The sequence below is a fragment of the Furipterus horrens genome, unplaced genomic scaffold (genome assembly GCF_987537825.1).
Source record: "Furipterus horrens unplaced genomic scaffold, mFurHor1.1.pri manual_scaffold_10, whole genome shotgun sequence".
Lineage (NCBI taxonomy): Eukaryota > Metazoa > Chordata > Mammalia > Chiroptera > Furipteridae > Furipterus > Furipterus horrens.
In genome coordinates, this window is record NW_028327180.1 from 47,132,210 (window position 1) to 47,152,066 (window position 19,857).

The 19,857-nt window shown below is 48.7% G+C and overlaps 1 protein-coding gene across 7 annotated transcripts in view; it reads left to right on the top strand.

The window, feature by feature from the left end:
• The window catches only part of MYO9B (myosin IXB), an 81,588-nt gene that overhangs the window by 21,861 nt on the left and 39,870 nt on the right, over window positions 1–19,857 (top strand). For all 7 annotated transcript variants that reach the window (XM_090289895.1, XM_090289896.1, XM_090289897.1 and 4 more), the window contains exon 3: window positions 16,550–16,644. In XM_090289895.1, the coding sequence (XP_090146021.1) occupies window positions 16,550–16,644 (95 nt within the window). The remainder of the gene's footprint in view (window positions 1–16,549; window positions 16,645–19,857) is intronic.

Sequence of the window (19,857 nt, forward strand, 5' to 3'; positions counted from 1 at the left end):
GTGTTCCATTGAAAGAGTTGTTTATATAAATGGGAAGAGAATCCTGAGAAAGAAAAGAACTACTGACTTTTCCTTGCAAAAGAAACTTAATAACTCTATAAATGCAACAAGATGTGCAATCTAGACATGCAAGCGAATATATTATTCATTCACAGAAATTTTTTTTAATCTTCACCCAAGGATATGTTTATTGATTTGAGAGAGAAAGAGAGAGATTGATCGGTTACCTCCTGTATGTTCCCTGACTGGGGATTGAATCCACAACCTAGGCATGTGCCCTGACCTGGGAATCAGTCCACATCCTTTTAGTGCATGGGACTACACTCCAACCACCTGAGCCACCCTGGACAGGGCTGCAGGTGAATATTTTGATAGGTCACTATTAAATTTTTTTTTAGTGTTCTCAAATTCTTTTTCTTCTTTTTTTTTAAAGATTGTATTTATTTATTTTGAGAGAGAGGAGAAAGAGAGGGAGAGAAACATTGATGCGGGAGAGAAACATTGATGCACGAGAGATACATGATTGGTTGCCTCTCACACACTCCCAACCAGGGACCTGGCCTACAACCTAGGCATGTGCCCTGACTGGGAATCGAACCAGCAATGTTTGGGTTCACAGACCGACACTCAATCCACTGAGCCACACTAGCCAGGGCTCAATTAAATTCTTTAATCCATCCAGACCTAGATTTTCTTATTAATGAAACTTTGGAAATTGGTTTAAATACTCTAGAAGAAATGTCTAGATATGAGACTAAGGCTTAAACTATTTTAAGAGCTGCTTGTCAATGCCCAGAAATGCAGTGTTTGGTTTGAGGACCCTCAGAGCTGAAAAGTCACATACTCCCTGCTGGTTTTCTGGCAGATAAATGTAATGAAGCACTCTTAGTGGTTTTCTGATGCAGTGAGCACTGGAATTTTGTCACCCCCTCCACCCCAGTCCTCGTGGGGTGACTTTCTGAACCTAATGCCAGGTGTTAGCTGTGGTTCAGCTGCTCTCCTGTAAGCATCTCCCCAACAGGAAACAAGCCAGAGCCACTGTGATGGATTTAAATGCTGCTGGGGAGCTCGCATAGTTATCCACTGCACTTTGGCAAAAATGTGATGCATTTTATTATCACTTTTGGTTCCACCTGAGTGCTTTTTTCCTGCTTTGTCCATGTGACGTTTCATTTCCTCTTGTCTTTTTGCTTTTTTGAGGTTTAATTTCTTTTTGTACATACAGGAATTGGCAAATTACAGCCCACAGGTTAAATCTGCCCCTTTCTATAAATAGTTTTATTGGCACGCAGACACACCCCTCATTTACCTTTCATCTGGCCTGTTTCTATAAAGTTTTATTGCCTCACAGCCATTTACATACTGTCTGCGGCTGCTTTCAGGCCACAACTGCAAAGCAGAGCAGTGACAGACACCATGTGGCCTACAAAACCAAAAATATTTACCACCTGGCCCTTTGCAGGAAAGGTTTGTTGTGAACCCTCATACCTATGAGTACTCAGAACATTCTAGAACATTTCACAGTTTCTACAATCGTTCTCACCTACTGCTGAGCTCTACCTTCCTAAATGTAAGGAAATCAGATTCTCACCCTCATTCCAGACAACTTGTGTCACCACCTCAAATTTCTCTGCATTTGTATTCCTGCCATGTATAGACACATATATCCATAAACATCTTATCGACAAGGGTCTATGATATTGTGATTTATAATAAGAAATATTCAGGGGATGTTCAGGGTCCTATTTCTGGCAGAGCTTCTAAAGCCCTTAAAATTTCCTAACAGTGTGAGAAAGGTGTCATTTGTTATGTTAATAGGTGGCTTTTGGAAAGCACCTAAGAATGGGGGCTAGTTCTCAGGAGAACCGACAGTGAGATTAGAGGGTTGGAACTTTCAGCCCCACCCCCTGACCTGTGGGGAGGACAGAGACTAGAGATTGATTCAGTAGTCAATAGCCAGTGACTTAAACTGTCGTGCCTATATTATGAAACTTCCATAAAAACCCAAAAGGAGGAAGTTCAGAGAGCATCTGTACTGCTGAAACTTGGAGGTTCTGGGAGGGTGGCGTGCCCGGGAGTGCACTCCTTGCCCCCTCCCCACACCTTGCCCTGTGCATCTCTTCCATCTGGCTGTTTCTAGGTTATATCCTTTTACAATAAGCCAGTGATCTATCAGCAGTAAGTAAACTGGTTTCCTGAGCTGCTTCGGCAAATTAATTGAACCCAAGGATGGGTCATGGGAACCTCCAATTTATAGCGAGTTGCTCAGAAGCACAGGTTACAGCTTGGACAAGTGATTGGCATCTGAAGGGTATGTGGGAGGCAGCCTTGTGGAACTGAGCCCTTAACCTGTGCGAACTGACATCGTCTGCAGGCAGATAGCATCAGAATTGAGTTGAATGGTAGGACACACAGCTGGCATCAAAGAACTGTTTGGGGTAGGGAAAGAACTACCCATCAGAATTAGTGTCAGGATCATATGGTCTTAAAGCGGTTTTGGACGGACTGAAAAGGAGGGCTGTGATGTAGACATCCCGCGAGATCCTGGTAGGGCGGGCTCCATGTTTCAGCTGTGTGGGGCTCACTAGCTGTGTCCACAGGCAGCTCGGAGCGTTTTTACAGCTCTGGCTGAGGTGGCAGGGGTTGTGTGGGAGCTCTACCCCTCTTGCACCCTAACGGAGGGCCCTCTGAGGGTTTCCAGCTGGGCCCTGGGGCCTACATCCTTACTATAGGACAGCACAGTCATCCAGGGTCACAGCAGGACTGAGGACACCAAGCTAGACCCCACGGCCTCCTGGATTCCTTTTTTCTCACCAACCCATGGACCTTCTGTGAGCTCCTGGGAGAGGCTGGGGCTGACAGGACCAGGCGAGAACTGTGCAACCAGAGTCATGGCACCCCTTGCGGAAGTTAGCATTTGTGGTGTTGGCCGTGTGGCCAGGAGGATGTTCTGGAGCTCACAGCTGGGGGCTGGACAGGGATGATTCAGCCAGAGAGAGGATTATGAGGACAAGCTTCTCATGGCCCCCGGGGTAGGTGGCGGCATTCCCAGCCCCAGTACCTAATACTAACCAGTAGGCACAGGCATTTCAGTCTTACAACAGGAAGTCACAGACAAAGAAAACCGAGGGGGCAGCTTTAGGAGCCGCCTGTATCAGAAATAGCTGAAATATGCGGCCACACCAGAGGGGGGCGTGCATAAGGATGAGAGGGTGTCTGTTGAGGGGTTTTATAGAGGATTGGGGTGTTTAGGGGCACCTCGGACCACCAGGGAAGGGGTGGCCACCCAAAAGGCAGGACCACCAGCGCTTCCTGCTCTGCCTGTGCCCTGCAGAGCTTTGAGGCTGTCTCTCTGACATGATGCTTACTAGTGCAGAGCCCTGATGCTTTGCAGGGAGCTGAGGCTATTTTAGACAAAGGGGGAAGTTATATTTTGGGGAATGCTGCATCTAAAAGAAGAGTGAAATTATGGGGTGTATTTTAGGCACCCAGAAAGGCCTCCTTGGAATTTGCAGAAAGAGTTGATTAAAAGGCGAAGACTTGCTTGGGTCCAGAACACCGCCCTTCCCAAACGTTCTGGACGCTTTGCTGCACCAGGGCCAGGCAGAGGGTGGAGGTGTCTGTCCATCTATTGGCTATATCTGCCTCACTGTTTGGGGCAGGAAAGTGGCCGGGCATTGAGCAACCGCAGGCTCTGGTGGCCTATTTGTTTTCTAGCTATTATGCAGGATGAAGTGGCTCCAGAGTCACTGGAGCTGCGTTCTGAAGTTTCCTTCAGCATCAGTCAGCTGTCTGTCAAGACACTGGTTACCCGAGGCCTCCAGAAGTGGCTCGTCTTTGGGAAAGGCCGAGGGGCCAAGTCTGAGGTTTGCAGTCACCTGCCCAGCCCTGTGAGCCTGGCTTGTGGCTGCTGACTGGCTGCTCCTGGGTGGAGTGGAGAGTGGCCCCACCTGTTAAAGGTCAAGTATTTAGACCCAGAGCCTCACATGGGGTGGGCTCCTGAGGTAAGACTAGATGTTATCATCACCCCTTCATGGCAGAGTGAGTCACAGCAACCTGTGAGAATGTAGAGTCCCATGTAGCGCTTCCTGGCCACATGGGGATCTCCAGTGCAGCTGATTTTAACTGAGTCTAAGGCTCATTTCTCAGCCAGGGGTGATTCTACCCCCAGGGGATGCTTGGCACCATCTGGAGATCGGCATCTAGTAGGCAGAGGCCAGGGATGTTGCTCAATGCCCTACAGTGCACAGGGCAGCCCCTTCTACAAAAAACGATCCAGCCCCAAATGCCAGCAGTCACAAGGCTGAGAAACTGTCTCTAGTTTAGGTGCCTTTAGGATATACAGTAGCAAATCTGGCCTGGGACTCTGTACAGAGTACAGGGAGACATGGAGGTCCCGTAACCTGGACAGAACTTTTCACCGGCAAATGTTGGTGAGTTGTGGGGAGGGGAGAAAGATGATGACAAGGATGCATAGCCCCCGAGGGAAGGTCTCCAGTTCTGCAAAAGTGCTTAGGCTGGTTCCTAACCCTCAGCATGTGACAGTGCACCTCCCATCAGTTTACCACCAGCAGGACCCCAGGGCCAAGAGCTGTCCCCTTCCGGGAGGTCAGGAGTAGTACAAGGCCGCCAGGCTCAGCCACCTGTGTTCTCTGTGACCTACAGTGAGTCGACCTCTGCTCTGCGTCCTGATCTCTCTTGCCCATGGCCTGTGTGCACAAGCTACAGTCTCAGTTGGGAATACTGTTGCCACTGTTCTCTAGCTAAGCTCTGTCCCAAAGCCTGCTGGGAAAAATCTGAAATGTCCTGTGGCCAGCAGAGACAGCACACAGTGTGGCTCCTGCCATTCTGTACCCTTAGGCTCTGAATGGCCATTTGGTGTTCAGGGGCCATTTGTTTCTTATAGCTAGCTCAGCAGCCCCAGTGTCAGCTGCAAAAGGGCAGGGAGTGAGTGAGTGCTAAGATGAGGTCACAGTGACAGTGAGGAAGAGGGGACACTTTGTGGGGACCCCAGGGAAGTCCTCCTATGTGTGCATAGACTTCCATGCCCATTCCAGAACTGCCTCATAAAGAGAATGTAGACACTGGGGAGGGGCCTTCCAAAGAGGCAAAGGCTGGAAGCAGGCTTGTGATGGGAAGTCAAAGAGAGAATTGCATCCACCTGCAAAAGTGATGGCAGAGGCCACTTGATCCCAACCACTGGAGTGATCACAGGGCCTTTGGATCCAGTGGTTTTCCTAGGCTCAGATCAACACCAGCCATGCCTCCCTTAACCCAAGGAAGATGGAGTGACCCACAAGGCAAATAGGCTGTTGCTCTTACTGCCCCTTTTCAAAGCAGTGTGGATACAGTGGAGGTTATTCAGCCATAAAAAGGAATGAAGCACTCATACACGCTAGGTGTGAATGAGCCTCAAAATCATTGTGTTGAGTGAGAGAAGCAAGACACAAAGGTCATATATTCTATGATCCCATCTATATAAAGTGTCCAGAACAGGTAAATCCATGGAGACAGAAAGCATATTAGTGGTTGCCAGGGGCTAGGGACAGAAGAATAGGGAGTGACTGGTCATGAGGACAGGATTTCCTTTTGCGGTGATGAAATGTTCTAAATCTAGATAGAGGTGACAGTTGCACAACATAGTGTATGTACTAAATGTCACCAAATTGTACATTAAAATGGCTAAAATGATGAATTTTATGTTATGCGAACATTTGAACAATTAAAACAAATGCAGGATAGGCTTTGCACATCTGGAACACTCCCTATCTGGAATGCTCTTCATTGGGACTCGCCACATCCAGCTATCAGATTCCTTCCCATAGAGCTTGCATCTTGCTGCTATCCATAGCTAGAGAAGAGAGGGTTATAAAGCATGTGCGTTCCAGTCAAATTCTGTCAGATGCACTGTATTAGCAGACAGGAGCCGAGCTTTCCTAGACCTGGTCCTGTCGGCTCTTGCTTCTTCGGCGGTCCTGAGCACCATCTTTCGTAGCCCAACTGGAGCCTCTGATCCAGCAGTGGGACATGGGACTAGCTTGGGAACAGACCTAACCCCTGTCCCTAAGGAACAGACCATAGATGGAATTTCTCCAACAAGGGTGGCAAGTGTCTCCAAAATGTTTTATCCAGCCACATGTCTTGAACATCACTTTTTTCTTTCCTTTCTTTTTTTTAAAGATTTTGTTTATTTTTAGAAAGAGGGGAAGGGAGGGAGAGAGATGGAGCGAAACATTGATGTGCGAGAGAAACATCAATCAGTTGCCTTTCGCATATCCCCAACTGGGGACCTGGCCCGCAACCCAGTGCACATCACCATTTTCATCCACAGAAGCCCACTTCAGACATTCACTGTGCTCATTGATGAAACTCCTGAGATGGAGTGGTAAAATTAGCTAGAGTGGTTTGCAGTGATTGCTTTTGAGGAATATATCCTGGATTAAGCAGTTTTAGTTGAATCCTTTATAAAGTGGCTTAGCCCAGGGATCTGCAAACTGTTTCTGAAAAGGGCTGCATAATTAGTATTTACGGATCTTAGGGCCAAGCAGTCTGTCTTGCAACAACTCAGCTCTCCATTCACTCAGCTCTGCTTTGTAGAGCTAACAGCAGCCACAGACTGGATATAGTGAATGGGTGGGGCTGTGGGCCTATAATACTTCATTTACAAAACAGGCAGTGGGAAGAAACATCAGACCGACCCAAACTGACACACGTTCTACAAAATACCTGACTGTCCTCAAAACTGTCAAAGCAAGGACATTAGGAAAAAACTGAGAACATCCAAATAAGTAAAATGTAGACTTAGTTAATAAAAATGTATCAATTAATATTGGTATATTGGTCATGACAAATGCAGCACCATCATGTTAATAACATGAGAAACTGAATGTCAGGTATAATATAAGAATTCACTGTAATATTCTTACAACTCTCATGTAAATCTAGAAAGCTTATTTTCTTTAAAAGGCATCAGGCCAGAATTGATCAGTGGGTTCAAATCTCAGGCAGGTAAGGTTGTGGCAAACTGAACTTCAACCTGACGCACTTTCACCTTCTCCCACTTCTCCCATTTAGTCAGCAGTTTCATCTCTGGTGGTCTTTGGTCTTTCCTTGCTGTCACGATATCCTGTTGTTTCTTCCTCTGAACTGTTTTCCACCTCTGCCTGGGCTCTGGCCACACAGCCACACTGATTTGTGCAGGTGATAGCATCCTGTAGCCAGGCTGGGGTCCCGAGCACCAGTTTTCTGGCCGGACCCTCGTTAGAGTGCAGTGCAGTCCCTTGCAGAGAAAGTGCCTTAGGCCTCCGAGCTCAGTTTCCCTACCTGTCCATGGGTAGACAGCCCTTGCTTCTCAGGGCTGTAAGGATGCAAAGCCAAGAGGCAAGCCCTCCTCAGCAATGATTTCTTCTCCTATGCCTGTGTCTCCATTATCCCCAGAACCCAGTTTCTCCTTCCTCAACCTCCCACCTTAGTGTGCTTGGCAGAACAAGGTCATCCTATGGCAGATGGGTGTTGGGCCCACCTGGGGTCGGGGTGCAGACAGGGAGTGGCCTATCTTGGCGAGGCCCCAGAGTATGAAAGTTTCCCACGTCTCAGAGCTAAGCATTAGGAAAACAGTCTGATTAAGCATACTGAGAACAACTCTCTTGGCTCTGTCCAGCCCTTGACTATCCTGACCCCTACTTCAGATATTCAAGAAAGAGCAAGTGTTATAAGTAGACATCTTTGTACTTTATTTCTCCCCAAAGCTACTTCACACCCTTAATAAACCTTAGAGCAGTAGTTCTCACCTTTCCAAGAATCAGAAGAACCCCCTCCATCTCTGGTTTAAGAATTTAGATTTCTCGGCATTTCTAGAAATTCTGCAAGTCTAGGAGGGGACCCAAGACTGTATCTTTAACAAGCCCCCACAGCCCCTACTTGGATTCTCAACCTTTTCGCTCCCTCACCCCAACCACCAGAACTGTTTGGTAGTGGAGACTCCCTGGGAGAAAGGGCAAGGAGCCCCAAGATGACAGATTCACTAACCCCAGGTGTAGAGCACTGGAGTCCCTGCAGTATGGGAATTATGTAGGGAAGCAAACGTCATCCTCAGAGGAAGATTCCACAATGAGTCTCCCACTTACAGAACAAGCCCTTCACTCACAGTCCTCTCTTGGCTCAGCCTAAACGTGGCTCATTCCTGTCCATCCACCAGAACCAGTGGGTCCTCTCTCCTGAATGCAGATCATTCGCAGAGTGAGATTGAAAGCCTTGCATGGGGTGCAGGATTTTAAGAAGTCAAAAATGGCCTGGAAAATTGCTCCAGCCTCCAGTCACTCAGCCACCCTCACAGAGAGGACAGAGAGCTAATGGTGGAGGGAATGAGTCCATATGCTGCTAAGTTTAAATGGGCGCAATCCACCTATTAAAATGAGAAGATATTCAGCTTGGCTCACAAAGCAAAGTTCAACTCTATGCCTTATGAATAAGACACACACCTAAATCAAAATGGCTCCAGAAGCTACAAATAAAGGGACAGGCACTAGTGGAACAAGCAAGTAGAAACAGGAGGAGCAGAGCTGTAATTTGGACATGGGCCTCTGAGAAGACGCATCATAATGCCAAAGCCTCAATTAATACTCAGCGTATAATAGTTGTCAGTATATATGCATCAAACAACATAGCCACTGCTTGTATGTACAAAGTGGAAATTATAGAAAATTCCAAGAGAAACAGATACAAACATACAGGGAGGGGCAAAAGTAGGTTTACAGTTGCAAGTACATAAAACAGAGTTTATTCTTGTATTATTATTTATTAATTATTGTGTCATTTTTCATATGAACAACTGTAAACCCACTTTTGCCCCATGCTGTATAGCACAAGGCAAGGGTGTCAGATGGCCAAACCATGTGCTTCAGGCAGATCATGTGGCCATATTGCAAACCCTCCTCTTTGATATGAGAATAAACCTTAAATATTCATGGAACATTCCCAAAATTCATTCCTTATAAAGTCACGGAGAAAGCATCTAGAACTTCTAAGAGTAGAAATATTATAAGCAATACTCTTTTAACAATGTGATAAAACTAGAAATTAATTTTTTAAAGGCCCTTTCACGTGGAAAATTTTTATAAATGTAAACTTCTATTAAACAATTCTGAAAGTAATCTACAAACCAAAATTACAGATTTTCTAGACGTCAGCAACAAAAACATTATTATTGGGGGGAAAATGGGACAATTGTAATAGAAAAACAATAAAAAATTTTTTTTTAAATATTATTATTAGAATCCACAGGATATATTTAAAACACTCATGAGAGGACATTTCAGAGTTATAATATTCATAAATATGAACGAAGGAAAGCAAGTGTATTAATTTTGCAACTCAAAACCTGAGGAAAAAAAAACAATCAAACCCCAAAGAGAATGATTTGGGTATTAAATAGATGACCCCTCAGGGATCTTGATACATTCCTCAAATATATTTGATGTAGTAAGAAGCAAGCAGAACCCCCCTCCCCAAAGCTTTATCTGTTTTTTTATTTACTCTGTGATCTAGCATGTGGCTTCATCATAACCTAAACCAAAATTTAGGGAAATATGAAATAGAATAACTTGTTTTATACTTGGTTTCTTTTTGTTCTTCTTTTTTAAATATTTCCCTGCCCCACCTCCCCCCGACCTCCACCTCTGGCATGGTTTGTCTTACAACTTTGACCCTTGGTGGGAATCTATTTCAAGACATCATCCTTGACCCAGGAGCCCTTGCTGTGTTTTCAATGTTTCTACATCTGTGTCTGGTAATATCATTCTCGATAAGAGTGGCAGAGCCTGTTACGAACCGGGGGCACGAGGTAGGTGAGCATCACGTCCCGTCATCTCTTGGCTCTCTGCACATACCTGAAGCCCATCTATCTGTCCGTCCATCCAGCCGCTGGTTGTCAAGAGCCTGCTGGGTGCCCCACAGGCAACCAGAAGAAAACAGACCCAGGCCAGAGGCTGGGTGCCTGCCAGGCCCTGGAGAGCCTCCATTTCTCCATCTGTAAGTCAGGGAGCCATGAGGTTTGGGAAAAATCCTCTGCTTCCTGCCCTGCATCGTCGTCCTCACCCAGCAGCTTCCCTTCCTGGAACCGGCCGCCACCTCCTAAACCCAGTGCTCCCTCCACACGGGCTCTGTGGAAAGCAAATCAGCTGCGCTTCTCACTTCCCCACCTTCCGCCCCCTCCAGCTACCAGGGAAGAGCTTCTCTGGCTCTCTGGCTTCTCAGTGTTCCAGCTGTGCCCCAAGGAGACCAGTCAGCTTATGCGACACTCAGCGCCCTCTCATGCTCCCCCATCATGTGCCTGAGTGTCCGCATCTCCCAGCCCAGTGTGCCATGGCCCGTGGGGAGGAGGGGTGTAATTTTTCTGTAACAGCCTGATTGAGGGTCAGTACTTTCAGCTCGGCCAGACCAGTCTCGGACATGACGACGACTCCACTCTGCTATTTAGTCAAATGCAGACACAGACCCATGTATAAGCAGACGTGGCTGCACGCCATCAAAACCTTATTCGTGGACACTGAAAGTTCAGCTTCATCTCATTTACACATGTCGTGAAGTGTTTTGTTTTTCTTTTTCTAAACATTTAAAAACATCAAAACCATTCTTAGCTCACAGGCCATACAGAAACAATAGCTGGCTGTCATCTGTCAACCCCTGTAGAAGTCAGTGTCCAAGACTACCCCACCCCCCTGCATCAGGAGGGCCTCCTCCACGCAGCCACAACCGTTCATGTACAGGGCACCTGTGGCTGCTTCGTCCTACAACAGCAGAGTTGAGCTGTTGCAACAGAGCCCAAATATTTATTACTTGGCCCTTCACAGAACAAGTTTGCCAGCCCCGGATTCACACAGTCCTTTCATCGTCTGCCCTGGGAGGCCAGCGTTTTCTCCCTAATTTTACAGGAAAGGAACCTGAAACTAATTAGCCCCAATTAATACAGCTGACAGTAGCCGTATACCTCCCACCCTCCCAGGAACGTCAGGGGTTATTTCATGGCATTTCCATGCAGGAAAGCCCCAGCCCTGACTCGATGTCCCAGGGCTGTTTGCTCAGCAGACAAGGTGGAGCAGATCCTCCAGGCTCCTTGGACCACGGGCCACCTGGGCGGAGATGCTGCCCACAGAGCCCCTTGCTCCATGCAGGGCTGGCACAGCTGCGGGACACCTCTCAGGCCTCCTCCTTCAGGGTGTGACTATCATTTATGTTCCCAGCTGGGCACCACCTGTCATTGGGCTTGGGCCAAGTGCTCTTTTACGTAAAAAGGTACCCAGGAACATGAAGAATACTTGGGAGGAGAATGACTTGGGTTCCAAGCAGTGGGGCCACTGCACCAGCACCAGCTTCAAGTCCCTTGTGGGTGTCTCGTCTCTTCCCCACCTGGCTAGAATGGGAGGCCCGAAAGCAGGGGATGAGCTCTCTCTTGTCAGCCCCATCTTGAACTTCCATCATGGCCTTATATTTGCCAATGTTCTTTTACCATTCTCAGCCTCTCCCGGCAACATCAGTCACTCCCCCAACTTGGTGCCTGGCCCTGATCAGACATGAGAGATCCTCAAGTCCTCCATGGTTCATGGTCTGAGGGGGAAACAGAGGCTTCACCCAAAGGTGGCATTGCAGGGGTAGGGGTAGCATCAAGGCCACAGGAGGTGGCAGACCACCCACACTGCCTGGGCGGGTTAAGGGAGCTCCCAAAGGCAGTGACATTCAATCTTAGCCAACGTGGACCTGCAGGGCGTACCTGTCGGAGCCTCTCAGGGAAGGTGGAGTCTCTGAGGCTAGAATGGTGCCAGGCACACAGCAGCTGGTCAACAAATTGTTACCACGTGAATGAATAAGTGAGTGAATGAGACTGCACATGAACTGTAAACACTTGGGAAGTGAAGTCACTATAGCTAAAACATCAGGAAAACAGAGAAGGCCAACGCCACAACCTAGACCAAGCCACAAGAACAACCTAGAACTTTCCTCCGAGAAAGGATGGACATAGGTAAATCTGGAAGCAATGATGTTATTCCAGATCTGGCTACCGCAGCCTGACTGGTGGGATGATCACCCTGCCTGGCAAGGCTGGGAAGCTTCTCTCCAGGGGACTGACCCAGAGCTCACCTGTCAATATGGGAGATGGGCGAGTGCAATTGCCCTTTGAGCTCACTCCACAGGTCTTTGGGTTCTGACATCTGAAAGCAAAACGTTTGCCTAATGCTATCAGTCTCAAAGCTTGTTCGATTTTTGTGTTGGACGTGCTAGAGGCCGATGTGAACTCAGAGGGCTCAGGCCAGGGTGGGCAGGTACCCCAAAAAGTCCCAGGCCAGTTTACCTGACTCCGGTCACTGAGAACGGGTCTGAAGAAGGAACCCAGGCTTTGGGGACTGAGAGCCCGATAGGCGGGGTGTGGGCTGGGAGCGGGGGTGCTGGGTTCAAGCCCAGGACCATGTCAGCCACCTGCTATCAGACTTCATGGAGGGCAGTTGACCTCTGTGCCTAAGTTTCCTCATCTAAAATGGGGGTGGCACATCTGTCTGTCTATGCAAGCGAAAGGAAGAGTGGAAAACCCACAGCGGGCCTGGTACTCGGCTACTTGCCACAGTCCTTGTATGATGCTATTATCACCATTCTCCCTAAAATGTCTATGGTGCACGCTGAGAGAACCATCCTGTTTACACAGAATATGCACCTTTTAGAAGTTTCTGGCTAAGTAGGATTCTCAACCCTGGATGTTTCCAATTTTAAAACTTTTAACTCAAAAGAAGAACCTCAAAGACAAGGGCAGCTGGAAGACAGCCAGGCATCCCTCACTCCCTTCTCAGCATCCCCGGCAGGGTGGGAGCCATATAGTGGGCACACAGTGCCACCTTGGGCCCAGGCCTGGTCTGCCTCTTTCAGAGGAAGGTGGGCACAGCGTCTTTGTTAGTTTTACCTGGAAACCATGAGTCAGGCAGGGTTGAATTATAGGGTCATTTCGTTTCATTATGGTTTTATTCCTTCTGTTGAGCACACTTTTAGCATGTTTCATCATGTTTTTTTCCAAAGTGTACACTTCTTTTAGAAATGTGTATTTTCTGTTATAAAAGGAGAAAACGTGTTTCTGAGAAAATAGACTTGTCCTGAAAGCGTTTTGCCAGGGCTGTGAGTTTTCTGGCCTAGTGAGCAGACGACATAAACGTGGCCTCCTCAGAACCAAGGCCAGATGACATTGTATCATTGCTGGCACTCGGTTCCCGCTTCCTCCCTGCTGTCCATTCCTGGCCTCACATGGTCCACTGGGCACACCAGCTGCCTTTGTGCGTGGAGGACATACAAGTGTCCCTGGCCAGCCCTGGGAGCAGCTATACAATAGCTCCCCTCGAAGTGAGCTCCAGGCCAGCGTTTCCTCCTCAGATGTATAATAGCACCAACCGGATATTTTTAGATCAGCTTTGAAAAGTCACAGTGTGCTGAGACCGCATACCAGACGGGTGAGGTCACTGGGCCCCACACTGGTAAACGCAGAACCAGAGAGCAAGTGGGCCCCACACCCCCAAGATATTCTCTTGCCCCCAGGACGCCAGGCCTGGCTGTTTCCTTAGAAATCACCATGATGGCTTGTCTGGAGTTCAAAAAGGACCACTGTGGTTCTTCGGGATGCAAATGTGCATTTCTGGGTTGCCTCCAGCAGGCCTAGACCTGCTGCTGCAGGGACCCCAGCGCAGAGAGAGGCCCGTTGCTCCGGGAAAGAGCCCATGCAGGGCTGGGATCACTTCACCATCTGCTCATAGTTAGGACAGGCAGGACTTCACAGGGTCACTGACAGGAGTTCGTTGTAGCACAGGGCAGGCCCGTTCTCGGCTCCAATGCCATGCCGCAGGCTCTGGTAAGTGTGGAACAGAAGGGGATGGATCCTCTCTCCGCGTTTCCAGGAGTGACGCACCAGGGACCCACAGGCTTTGCCCCGAACAACAATTAGTTCTAAGGTTGAACTTAGGGGAAACTAGAGAGTAAACCTAGAAAGGCAGTTTTCTTCCCCTAGAGGAGCCCTAAGCACCTACAGCTTATGTGGGGGCCCACGTAATGGGAGGAAGAGTCTGTTGAGGCTCAGACTGCCTGGCCCTGTAAACCCCTTGTACCTGCATTTGTTTATAGCAGTGCTGCTCAGCCTGGATGATTCAGCCATCTCTGGAGACACTTGGTTGTCCCACATGCACTGATATCTGGCAGGTAGAGAGGTCAGGGATGCTGCTCAACATCCTGCAGTGCCCAGGATGGCCCCACCCCAGAGGACGATCTGAACATGTCCGCAGTGCCAAGGCTGGGAGCCCAGCACTGGGTTCCAGGGACACCAGAGAGAGAAGGGCAGACCCAGACCTGGCCCCCAGCAGCTGGTGCACAGCCACTGGACCAACAGCTCGATCACATGCATCAGGGCCTGGTGACAGGCCCAGTGTGTTTAATCAATCCCACCACCAAAGACATTTTCAAAACCCAGCAGCTGTTGAGCCCTGAGGAAACATTTGTGGAAAAGAGGAGGGTTGGGCTCTGCAGCTGCACTGACTCAGCAAAGCACCTTCTCAGGTGGGTTGTACTTCCACAAGGCCATGTGGAGCTCTCTAAAGCACCTAGCGGACGCCCTTGCCTTGAGTGACCTTCCCTCGTAGTATGGGGCTAGGTCGTCTCCGGGGGCCTCCCTTTCATTATCACTCTCCCACTTTATGGTTGGCTCAGGTTTTATAGAGAGGTCTGTTCCCTGGGTCTGGAGCCCCTGGAGCAATGGGGCAGGAAATTACTTGTCCCGTGACCCTACCAGTCAGGAGCGTGACCTGCATATGGGCCCAGGTCTTTTAAGGAAGCGTCCTGGGCCTTCCCACAGATGCTTCTTTATGTGGCTTCTGCCTTCAGGCTGCCCCATTGGGAGCTCTGACCGATGATCCACCTGCATCTGTTCCCTGCAGAATGAGGCCCTCAAGAAAATCCAGTCTCTTCTCTGTGTCTGTACATCACCTGTTCCTGCCTTTCCTGTGAGCCTGGTTTCCTTGCAAGCCTGCTTCCAGCCCCACCCTGCCCTTGATGCCCCCCTACTCCAGCAGGCCTTGCCACGTCCTCCCTGCTGCCCTTGCCCACAGTCAGCCTCCCCACACAGCTCACAACTCAGCCTTCTCATACGCAAGTATTGTCATCCTGACACCCTTCTTAGTGCCACAAAGCTTCCCTCTCCCCATTTGACTGGGATGTTACCCACTTGTCACCGCTTCCCCAGCCCTGCCACCCCCACCTCTGCCAGCTTCCTCCCTAAAACAGGGAACCCCACTTCCAGGCACCTTCCCTGCCCTGCGTTCCCCCAAGGCTCCATCATACCCTCTCCCTGTGTTCACCCCTCAGGGGTGGTGGGTGCCATGTGGGAACCTGGACAGGAGGCAAGGGGTGTTCTCATTCGTAATGTGGTGGTGCTCCCAGGGGAAACCCACCAGATTGCAGGCTCCATGCACTATGCACTTCCCTCTTCATGCTGGGAATGCAGGTCTGATGCATGCCCCCATGGGTGAACTCTGAAAACATGATGCTGAGTGAAAGCAGCCAGACACAAAAGGCCACATAGTGTGTGCCCCCACTTATGTGAAATGTCCAGAACAGGTAAATCCACAGAGGCAGAAAGGTCAGTGATTGCCAGGGACTGGGTGAGGGGGAGTGGGGAGTAAATGCTCCTTTTGGAGTGATGCAAATGTTCTGGAACTAGGTAAAGACGATGGTTGTACAACATCCTGTATGTTCTAAATGCCGCTGGATTCTTCATTTTAAAATGGTTTTATGTTATATCAGTTTTATCCCAATTAAAATAATTTGCTATGAACTTCTTGCCATCTCATAAAATTGCAGGATCCCTCCAGGGTGGGACCTGTCTCTACATCTTCTATCACATCCAGCCTGGTGCCCTCCTGGAGGCCAGAGCCCATATCATCCCAGGGCCAGGCAAATTCTTTCTGGAAGGAGCCAGATAGTAAATATTTTCGGCATTGTAGGCCAGATGGTCTCTATCTCAGCCACTCTGCCTTCACAGCTCAGAAGCAGCAGTGGACAATCCATTAATGAACAGGCCTGACTGGGTGCCAGGAAATCTTCACTTATGAACATTGAGACGTGAATAGAATTTTCACATGTCAGGAAATGTTACTCTTCTTTGGGTTTGTTTTTTTTTAAGCCATGTACAAATGTGAAAACCACTCTTGGCTTATGGGCAGTACGAAAACATGCGGCAGACTGGATTCAAGCCCATGGGCCAGAGTATGCTATATGGACAACTGACTGGGAAAGAGTTCCGATGATTGGCATTTTTAATCTCCAATACTTAACACCTGAGCTCCTCCCACAACCCAAACACAGAGACAAAGAGTGAGTACATTGGAGCGTGCCTGGAACGCACACTTTGTGTTGTCAACTGGGCCACCAAGTGACTTCCGCATGCAAATGTCTGTGATGCCCAGAGGGAACGCTGAGGCCTATAGAAATTTTATCCTCACCATCTAAAAATCTATTTTTCTTTTCCTCACAGGCTTTTGGGAACGCCAAAACAGCCCACAACAACAATTCTAGCCGATTTGGAAAATTCATCCAGGTCAACTACCTGGAGAGTGGCATCGTGAGAGGGTGAGTTGGCAGCCACCTGCACTGTGCAGGCCAACCTTATTCTGGTGTCCCGGGCATCCCTGCAGGGGGCAGCCAACCTGGGAGCTACATTTGTGAATCAAACAAGGAAGCCAGTGGGATTTTAAGTCCTTGATGTGAAGGTCTGAGCAGTAGGTCAAGGAGGTAAGTGTAGGTGGGGCAAGCGTGGCCCCTGGTAACTCACCCTGCCGTCCCCAGGGCATTGAGTGTGGGTTTGGGCACCAATGGAGTAAGTACAATTACCTCAAGATGCTAATGTGATAGGGTTTGCTAAAAACGGGAAGGACAGACCAACCTGTTTCCTGGTGTTAGTGGGGTTTCTAATTCAGTTGGTCTGGGATGCCTCAGGCAGAGTCAATGTGGACTCTGGCCCTTGCCAAACATGTGTCTCTTTAGCCAGAAGGATATGTGATCATGGATAGCAAAATGAGGCAGTTGTCCAGGGAAGTACTGAAGCTGGGTGGATTCGTGGAGACAGACAGATAGATAGATAGTTGGATGGAAGAATGGATGGATGGGTGGTTGAATGGGTCAGGAATTAGATGGATGGATGGATGGATGGATAGGTGGGTTAGTGGGTAGGTAGTAACTGGATTATGAAGCTAGTTGCCTGGTGGAAGTTAAAACAGACCAACATTTTGTGCCAAAAATGTGAGTTCCTTAGGTGGAGACACCGTTACTTCAACTAAATGTAACATTGAAATTGTGTTTATTTATACAGGCAATGGTTATGCTTATGAAACCCCCTGGCAGCTTTGTGCAATGAATTAATGTTATAGGGAATTATCTATTTTGTTACAGTTTTTAAGCCATGGCATCATTTCTGAACTCAGTTTTGTAGGACATTTTTTCTTTCAAAAAAATGTATATTCTGTGTAGTTTCAATTGTTTAAAATTTTTTAATTGTGATTTAATACTGTGTAATATTTTGGGGTTGTTTTTATATTCAAAGGTCTTATGAGCCAAGAAAACTATTTCAAAGTAAAAGAAAAAGGCATTTCAGTACAATCCATTGCCTGGACTCCTCCCCCACTGCACAGCCTGGTGTGAGGGCCTGTGGTGGCAGGGGGTCTGTAAAGGCTCCTGGGGGTGATGCTCTGAGTGGCAGGGTGAGGAGCCCTCCATGTTAGAGGTGGGGAGACCTGGGCAACAGCTCCTGGGGGCCAAGAGAAGGCAACAGCATTAAAGGAGGAGAAAGATCCTCGAATGTGACAGGGACTGGGAAGTGATTCCAAACTATCTAGCTCTCCTGTTCGTCTAAACCTGGCTGATGACCATTCCAATCAACAGTTCATATTCAAAATGTGAATGAAAATATTGTTTTAGTGAATCCATTACCCTCTGGCCTCTTTCCTTTTTCCTGCTGCCCAAGCTCTGACAGTCAGTGGCATGGGTGAGAGGCTCAAAGTGAATGGTCTCCTCTTGCTCCTCAGTCCTCAGGGGTGCTCTGAAGCTGGTCATTTTCCCCACATCCTCAGCTCTCCTCCCCAGCCATCCAAAGGTCCCTCCCTGAGCACCATTGGGCTCCAGCTTGGCCCCTTCATGGGCGTCATCATGCACCCACAGGGTATGTGCCCCAATTAATCAGAGCCACCTGGAGCCACCAATGTGTCCCGCAGGCCTCCCCTCACTCCTTATTAAAAATGTTTTCTTCCACAGGTCCAGCAGGATATGCCCAAAGTATCTGACTAGGCAGACAAGCCAGAAACATACTAATTCTACAGTTCCAGGGGCTCCCTTGAGGGGAGCAGAAATGCTGAGAGGCTGCCTTAAGTTTTCCTGGGTCCTGGGCTGGCTCTACAGGCCTTAGGCTCAACACCAGAGCCTGTGATCCCACCAGGCACTGCTCCCCTCCCTGCCCACCCTTCAGCTCTCTCCTTCACGTGGTCTCCTGTCTGTTTGGTGTCCTGTGGTTGCTATAACAAAGCACCACAAACCCGGTGGCTTAAACCAGCAGGAATTTTTTTTTTTAAACATTTACTTATTTATTTACTTTAGAGAGAGGGGAAGGTAGGGAGAAAGAAAAAGAGGGAGACATCAATGCATGAGAGAAACATCGATCCGTTGCCTCTCACACACACCCCAACTGGGGACCAGGCCTGTAATGCAGGCACGTGCCCTGACTGGGAACATAACCACCGACCTTTCACCCAACCAACTGAGCCACTCTGGCCAGGGATCAATAGAAACTTCTTATCTCACAGTTCTGGAGGCCAGAAGTCTGAAATCAAGGTGTGTAGGCAAGGCCGAGCTTGCTTTGGAGGCTCTAGGGGAGGGTCCTTCCTGCCTCTTCCAGCTCCTGGTGGCCCCAGGGGTCCTTGGCTCCTGCCTGCATCACTCCACTCTCTGCCTCCATCTTCACACAGCCTTCCCCTCTCTGTCTCTCTATGTCTCTTTTATCTTTTAGGACACTTTCTATTGGATTTAGTACCTATGTAGATAATCCTAGATAATCTTATCTTGGGATCCTTCACTTAATTTCATCTGCAAAGATGTTTTCTAAATAAGATTCCAGGCACACATTACAAGTGCGTATACATATTTCTGGGATACACTAGCAAGGATTGGCCATCAGTCAAATGGTCCAGCCTGCCCCACCCACTATAGGCACCCATCAAGCTCAGGGCCAGTGTCACTGAGTAACAGGATGTCATAGACCAGCTTTTGAGAATCATATCTGTGGCCTTGAATTCAGGAAAGGAAGTCTCCTCTTGGCCTATGACCATGGCCTGCCCACACACCAAGGCGGGAGGTGCACTTCCCGTCCAGGGAGCGGCTGCAACCAGCTCTCAAGCATTGGACCCAGACCCTGTTCTGCTTTTGGGCAGGTGACACTTCTTGATGCCATTTCCTGCCTAGGCCAAGGGTCAGGGGCAGTCCATGCCTTCCCCCAATTTCCCAATTTGCAAGGCCTAGTCTTGCCGTGGGTTCAAGGACTCAGTGCTGGGGGGTGTATGGCCCCCTACTCACCCCACAGGGACCTGGGCCTCAAAGGTGATCAGAAGAGGGAAGAGGCTGCTGTCAGTGAAATGACAGCACCACGCTGTGGAGGGGTTGCTCTCTCCCCCACATGCTGCCACAGCCCAGAGAATCAGCCACAGGTGGAAACTGCAACAGGAGTCTGACTCCAGAACCAGATAGATGCAGCCCCCCTCCCCAGGAAAACAAGCTACTGCTCACTGAAATAGTTACTAG